This window comes from Alosa pseudoharengus, unplaced genomic scaffold (assembly GCF_046254945.1).
Source record: "Alosa pseudoharengus isolate Yale_2024_CS ecotype anadromous, Long Island Sound unplaced genomic scaffold, YU_APseudo_1.1 YU_APseudo_1.1_scf_12, whole genome shotgun sequence".
Taxonomy (NCBI): domain Eukaryota; kingdom Metazoa; phylum Chordata; class Actinopteri; order Clupeiformes; family Clupeidae; genus Alosa; species Alosa pseudoharengus.
In genome coordinates, this window is record NW_027468587.1 from 35651880 (window position 1) to 35659511 (window position 7632).

Here is a 7632-nt window from a genome sequence, read left to right on the forward strand (position 1 = left end):
GCTGAGGAAGACCATACAAAGTAAAACACACCCACCACTTAACGCTACTGTTATGGATAAGTCACTCACGGGTACACAGTGATTTCGTAGCGTAGCAGGTATGTACTGTAGGTATAGCCGTAGTAGCCACATCCACATTTACGGTTTTTAGAAACTATCTGGTATTGTCATGCTCAAATGTCTGATTGGGCAACAGGAACTAGTGTTACAGCTGCACTTGGAATCTTCATTGCTATATTTGCATTGCTTGTCGCGAGTCGCGACATTGTAACAAATTAATGTAACAAATTAATGTATCAAATTGGGTCCGGCTGACACGATTGTGGTTGGGAACAGAGCAGCACCAGCACGCACACTAGCTCCAACCGTGACGTCATGCGACGTCGAAAAATGGCCGATGAGTCTGTGTCAACAGACAGGGGGTAAGTAAAAACAGAAACTAAACACAGTTTAGACCAACAATAACACTACTAACAAGTATTATTATACAACTTAAACATGTGGAGCTTCATTGTGTATCCTACATTAGGCTATAAAGTTAAGTGTCGTTGCCTAGTTCACCTCTCTTACTATCTCAAATCACTACAGCTGATGTTGCAGTGGAAGTTTGCTTTAGCTCTTGTTTGTTAGATTGATCATGTTTGTTGGCATTAAAATGTCTTTCAGGCTAAAACAATGTCAGACCGTCTAGATGTCAACACAACATGTCTAGCCTATGATAGGCTAGCCTACTCATTACATCAACACACAGTTAGGCTATATTTAGCAAACTCTATAACAATCCGATATACCCTATTATTGTAATGGGGTTTAAAATAATATCCAGTTATAGTTAATCTGTTAGATATCATTAGTGTTTTATAGTTTATCATTTTTAGTCATATGATAGGGGATAGAACAAGATATATATTAATAGAGGATCTTTACTTTAGGCTTACTTGTAGCTGTCTAACCTTCTACTACTGTAGGTTATATGGCTACCAATGTGTGAAATGAGGTCTGTTTTCTCGTTTAAGGATATTTGATCTTACAGTGAAGTCACAAGTCTTCTTCTGAAGATATGAAGTGTGATTTGTGAACCTCTCTGGTGGAAATTGTTGCCTTTGTTATAGTGGGCAAGGAACGAGTGGCTCTTGTGAAATATTGGTGATGGACTCAAGTCTGTTGGGAATAGTCAAGAAGATTACTGCATATATTCAGAAAGCACAACTCTGGCTGTTACACAGGGAGCTTGAACCTCTATTTGTTGTGTTACTACTGCACTCTTCTGCTTTTTCCAGCAAAATGTAATTTTGACTTATTTGTTTTATTTATTTTTGTACTGTTACAGCTATAACAGCTTAGAATAGATCACTGCTATCATGAACAAGTACCTTACATTTGATGTACATTTTTCTGACGGACATTTCTGACAGGTCCTGGTGGATTAGCAGCTGGCTACCTTCCTGGTGTCCAACTTCCACTAGCCATTTGAAAGATGCTGAAGAGAAGATACTACTCCGTGAGTGCCAGTGTCTGCTTTCCTATTTTCTCTGCCATTCCACTTGAATTGTGCCTAATTCATACAAGATTTTACAGGTTTTATGTTTATATTCTCTGTAATATATTGAAAACCATAATGTTCCACAACCTTAAATTAATCTTTTCCTAAACTGCATGAAGCATGTGAGTTTTTGTGACACAGTGTACAAATCGGTCTGAGCTCATCCTTTGTTTTACCCTCTCTCTCTTGTCTTTCTCTAGCCGTAAAAAGTAAATTCTCCAGGCAGTATGTGCCTATCTCAAATCAGAATGTGCTGTCAACGCTGGCCTTTTGTGAGAAAGCAGGCAACGAGTCCACCCCCTTGGTTCTGCTGCATGGCTTTGGGGGAGGTGTTGGGCTGTGGGTGCTCAACCTGGACGCCCTGTCCCAGCAGAGGCCAGTTTATGCCTTCGACCTGCTGGGCTTTGGCCAGAGCAGCCGGCCAGATTTCAGTAGCGACGCACAGGAGGCCGAGCTGCAGTTTGTGGAGTCCATTGAGCAGTGGAGGACCGCTGTGGGGCTGGAGAGCATGGTCCTGCTCGGCCACAACCTGGGCGGATACCTGGCAGCAGCATATGCCCTCAATTACCCAGCCAGGTCAGTGAGCTAAAAGCTCATACTCTGTATGTGGCAGAAGATGTTTTAGTGTTTTTCGTGTTGCACTAATAAACAGCTGAATGCCCTTAAGGGTTGTAATGGAGCCCACAGAAAGAGATTCATTCAGAGAATTCATTTAAAAGACGTTTCGTGCTACAACAAATCCATGTCGAATTTTGGGTCTTTGAAAGGTTTGATTTAGGGGCCGGAACAGCCAAGTCTATAGTACTCTGGTTTACATTGGAATCATCTGAGGCACTGCATATAAACTCACTTAATGACTTGCTCATCAGAGTTAATATTCTCTGCTACAGTAAAACTTTTATTTATATGGATGGTGTTATTGAAGCCACAGTAGCATAGGAAAGAGTTCATTGCTCCTAATTGATCTTCATTATCATTATAAGATGTGTTGTAGCTTTGGGATTTGAAAGGTTTGATTTAGGGGCCGGAACAGCCAAGTCTATAGTACTCTGGTTTACATTGGAATCATCTGAACATGAGGCACTGCATATAAACTCACTTAATGACTTGCTCATCAGAGTTAATATTCTCTGCTACAGTAAAACTTTTATTTATATGGATGGTGTTATTGAAGCCACAGTAGCATAGGAAAAAGTTAATTGCTCCCAATTGATCTTCATTATCATTATAAGATGTGTTGTAGCTTAAGGCTAATAACTACACTTGAGAGCAATAGCATGCAGGTGCAGAGCTGAGCAGGGTTTCAGTGCGTGCTAGTGTGTGTTTGGTTCTTCTGCTGAGCTGTGCTACACGGCTGCTTACGCAACAGAGTCAAGCATCTGATCTTCGTGGAACCGTGGGGTTTCCCTCAGAGGCCTGACCCCGGAGACGAGGACAGACCCATCCCCATCTGGATCAAGGCCTTGGGAGCCATGCTGAGCCCCTTTAACCCTCTGGCAGGGCTCAGGGTTGCTGGGCCACTAGGTAGGGATGCATATTTTATCATTCCATTCAGATTTAGACTATATAGACACTGCTTCTGTTTTTAACATGCAGAGCTTTAGGACCTGAGAAGACGGATGTAAAGGATCCCAGTAACAAGTTAGACAGTACAGAACTAATGAAAGGTTATCTGTAGTGGGAGTTGCTCGCCACTAATCCCATTTCAGATTTTAGGAATGCATTTGGAATGACATACCATTTGCACTGGTGAAAGACAAAAGTATTAATGAGGTCACTGACTCACTGAAGATAGTGTATATATATAAGTCATGGACATATGTTTTAGTAGTTTTATAAATCTGGTAAGAAACACTGTGTTTCAACATGGCTCTACTAGCTGCAGCTCACCCCAGTAGATTTCATGCTTTTGTCATTTCATGCCTTATGCCTGTGATTTTCTTCCTTTGGGAGATGGCCTGTTTTCAGTGCCTATACAATTGTTTACTGTCTGAGGGCTTAAATTATTGTTTCACTTTCTGTGCTTTAACTTGTGGACTGTGATTAGACCACAGACTGGAATCACTTCAGAGAAATAAGGTAGATACATATATAGAAGCAGTATTGCATGTATTGCATACTGTGTGAGTATCAGTCATCATAAAGATTTGTGTGTGTGTGTGTGTGTGTGTGTGTGTGTGTGTGTGTGTTTGTGTTTGTGTGTGTTGTGTCCAATTCATGTGACATTCCTGTGGTCCTCAGGTCCAGCTCTTGTACAAACACTGAGGCCAGACTTTCAGAAGAAATACGCATCTGTGTTTAATGATAACACTGTGACAGACTACATATACCATCTCAATGTGCAAACCCCAAGGTCAGTCACCTGCAGTTCGTCCATCTTTCTTTGCTCAAGCCATACTTCCTCATGCTCTTCCTCTCAAACAGTACTACTAGGAACAATAATGGAAACATATTCATCTATCCATTATGCAATAATTGCCTGGTTTTCATAAAACTTGGATCAGCCCTGACTCATGATCAGGTCTAAAAATGATTTCTCACTTCAACGCTGTGAGATAGGGCCCTTCGCCTTAACTGCCTTAGAGCAGTCTAGTTACAGTAGTTGGTTTGTTTTTCTGTCAACAACACAGTGATTTTTTTTTATTTTTAATGAACCCTATCTTGGTGTGGTTGATGCTGTACAGTGTTAATGCTTTGTTTGTCTCCATTAGTGGTGAAACAGCCTTCAAAAACATGACAATACCCTATGGCTGGGCCAAGCGGCCAATGCTGCAGCGAATTGGCCTGATCCATGCGGACATACCCATGACTATCATCTATGGCTCTCGCTCCAGCATAGATGGCTACTCTGGCAACTCTATCAAGGAGCTGCGACCAGATTCCCATGTGGAGATTATTGTAAGTCAACCATCTTATCAGTGATTGAGTCTGTGGTAGATAGTAGATAAGATGTTCTTCCTATGTTGTCATCTATTGTGCAACTTAATGAGGCTCAGACAGGTCAGTGCTTCTAGTTTAGTGAAGTACATGACCGTAAAAACATTTATAGTCTTAGATATGTACAGATGATTGTCATTCAGTTGCGTTTTTCAGGAATACTGAGGCTGTGCCGTTTGCATGTGTCGGGTTAGGTGGAGCAGAAATCAACTGTACTATAACTTTTTGAAGAACAGAATGTTCCAAAGACACCACAGAGCGTTCAAGAACATGTAACCTGTCCAAGTTGTGACACGCTTTATTATTTATTATTAGTTCTCCCAGCTTCCTCTCACTCTGTCCCTCTGCTGGTTTCCAAAAGGCTATCCGTGGGGCTGGCCACTACGTGTTTGCAGATCAGCCGGATGACTTTAACCAGAGTGTGCTGCAGGTCTGTGAGACGCTGGGCTGAAAACGAGCAGGTTAGGGGATCATCTCCCAGAGCAGCCCCAGCTAGAGGTGCTCGCTCTTTGGCTTTGTAAAAGGACTGTGTGCCCTTAATAAGGAAACAAGCCTTCCTCCAAGTGCCTTCAGAGAATCACATTGCCTTTGAATTGGTAGTTCCCCTGTGAGGCCTTTGCATGAGAGGTCTGTTTTAGGGAGCAGAATGAACATGAACAGTGTTTTGATTGTTGCGACTGGGATTTCAATTTTGTGTTTAAAAAGGCTTGTCGCTGACTTTGTTGGAAAGCATGCCTACAGAGGTTAATTTGTTTTTGAATATACATTATGTAAATTAAGTATTTTATTTGCACTAAACAATTGACATAATATGTGAACAGTGCCTGTCTGACACAGACGTAATGCCTGATAGATTCAGAGCACAGAGTTGAGTAAGATATAAGACTCACTAAAACAGTAAATATGTAATATTTAGCTCTATATGGACCACTATGTGTAATTCAGAGTATCGCCACAGAAATCATTTGACATTTACTGTAGATACAGTAAGTGGAATGTATAATTTGCACATTTCACTTGTCAAATTATGAAAGTATGATTATGCTTCTGTATACCTTTCAGGTTGTCATTGTGGTAATGCATGGTCTAGATGAGGTATCAGAATATGGCTCAACCATTAAACATGTCACCTGTACATTATTAATTACTCAATGGAAGAGGTCAAATTACACAGAAAAGCTGTAATTCTTACTAATAGCTATAAAGTCCTGGTATTTTAATCTGTCAGATAATTGCTGTCAAACAACTGCTAGGTCTGTCTGCTGCCCTTTGGACTAACCCTTGGACCGCTCCCTTGAATAATAAGCCTTTAGCAGATATGTAACAAGGTAATAATTATCAATCTATATAGGCTCAAATGAATTCTTAAACCGATTCAGTTTGCATCTCATCTGCTTGACGATTACAGCTCATATTGAGAGCACAGATTATGGGATGGATCCCAGAGGATTCTCCCTGGGATCACCATATAACCTGTTTCATCATACCATATATATATATATATACTTTCCAAGACTACTAGATATGAGACCTCCCAAAGAACATTGTAACCAAAATCAGCCAAAAGCTACATAACAATATAATGTTCATCATGGAAAACTCATCTGTCTACCTCATGCAGGACTCGGTAGTGACTACTGTGAAATGTGGCCATTTATTTAAATAACGCCACTTATTAACATACACACTCACACACACATTTCTGTAAATAACACAAGTGTGGCTAATTTCTACACTCTGTTGCCTTAGATACCATGGGGCTGGGCTCAAACCTGTTGTAAAACTCAGCTATGCTCAGAGCCTCAGACTCAACATTGTAACAGGACTGTGGTGAACTTGTGTGTTTCATGACTAATGATGACTGCTGTGGTGCAGAAATAGGCTTGAACTATATTTTGTGTCTAACAAGGGCTCCCTTTTTGAGAGAGTGTGTTCTGTGTCAAATGTTATGAATGTGAAAGTGTTCAACAAATAAACCTTTCTTGCATTTGAATAATCAAACAAATGGGAATTGTAATGCCCAAATGTTTTGAAGAGTGAATTGAAATATTGGCCCTGTACACAACTCTGTTAACCCTGTACACTTGATGTTTTTTATCCTTTATGACCCTAGTGTCTTAGAAATGTAAGTGAAAGTTCATGGCCCTTTTACCCAGAGCCGTTGGAGTAATGTCATGCCAATGAGGAGGCTTGTGGGACATGAAATAGAGGAGAGTTGACCAGTTATCAATCAGTTCCATCCCAGTCCACCAGAGGGCGCAAACACACATGGAACAGCCAGTCCTTGAGCGTAATGTCACTGTTGAGTCATTGTTGCCCTTAGTATTTAACCTTTCTACTGTATATTAATAGAGTACACTTCAGCATTTCTTATCTATGTGAAAAAAACAAAGTGTATAGAAATAAGTGGCCAACAAATGGTATGTTTTTTTTCCTTCTCCCAACCTCGGTATAGACCAGCGTTTCTTTTTTCGCAAAAGCCTGAGACATAAGCAAACATACAGATCTTTAGTACTACATACCCTGTGAATAGCTATGTTTAAATGAGTGCTTAAAGAAGCACTTAAGCTAACCTCTCTTTCCTCTTGCCTCATTGCTTTTCTCTGCTGTGTGCCAATGAGGACATTATATCATCCCGCTTTACACAGCAATAAGGAGAGGGCTCATTTCTTGGCTCCATGAGTATGGCATTTGGCACCTTTTCAAGGGGTCATATAAAATAAAATAAAAGCCTTTCTTGCTTAACACAAGAATGATTTGGAAAGTCTGTATTTCATGCGAGGGTTCAACCCATTGGATAATGTTGGATAATGCATTTAGTGCAGTGCACTATGGGTTGTCTCAACATAAGACCAGAGGAGGTCTTTACAGAGCCATGGGCAGACGAGTTGAACCAAGTTGCTAGGTTACAAGCCTGGTGCCTATATTAGATTTTTTTTATTCATCCCCTCGCCCACCTCTCTCCATCTCTCTCTCTCTCTCTCTCTCCCTCTCTCTCTCTCTCTCTCCCTCTCTCATATACACATATGATCTGTCCTTTTTGCCTGCTCTCTCCTTCTCATACACATATGCTCTGTCCTTTTCTTTTATGCTGTACTGGATGGCGACCCTGTACACATACTCTTTCCTTCCTAACATATCACATGCTGGGA

At 40.8% G+C, this 7632-nt stretch overlaps 1 protein-coding gene across 3 annotated transcripts; it reads left to right on the top strand.

Moving 5' to 3' along the window:
- The first annotated feature begins 7 nt into the window (after positions 1–7).
- On the top strand, positions 8–7372 carry abhd5a (abhydrolase domain containing 5, lysophosphatidic acid acyltransferase a). 3 transcript variants are annotated; one of them, XM_076281110.1, is made up of 9 exons: positions 8–98; positions 337–422; positions 1017–1286; positions 1416–1501; positions 1744–2119; positions 2913–3067; positions 3785–3896; positions 4255–4441; positions 4842–7372. In XM_076281110.1, exons 3-9 carry the CDS (start codon positions 1150–1152, stop codon positions 4929–4931), a joined length of 1143 nt encoding a protein of 380 aa, XP_076137225.1. In that variant the 5' UTR covers positions 8–98; positions 337–422; positions 1017–1149; the 3' UTR covers positions 4932–7372. The 3 variants fall into 3 exon arrangements, with proteins under 3 accessions (XP_076137225.1, XP_076137227.1, XP_076137226.1); XM_076281112.1 differs by lacking the exon at positions 1017–1286 and having other exon boundaries at positions 4842–7371; XM_076281111.1 differs by lacking the exon at positions 1017–1286 and having other exon boundaries at positions 81–422; positions 4842–7371.
- The last annotated feature ends 260 nt before the right edge of the window (positions 7373–7632 follow it).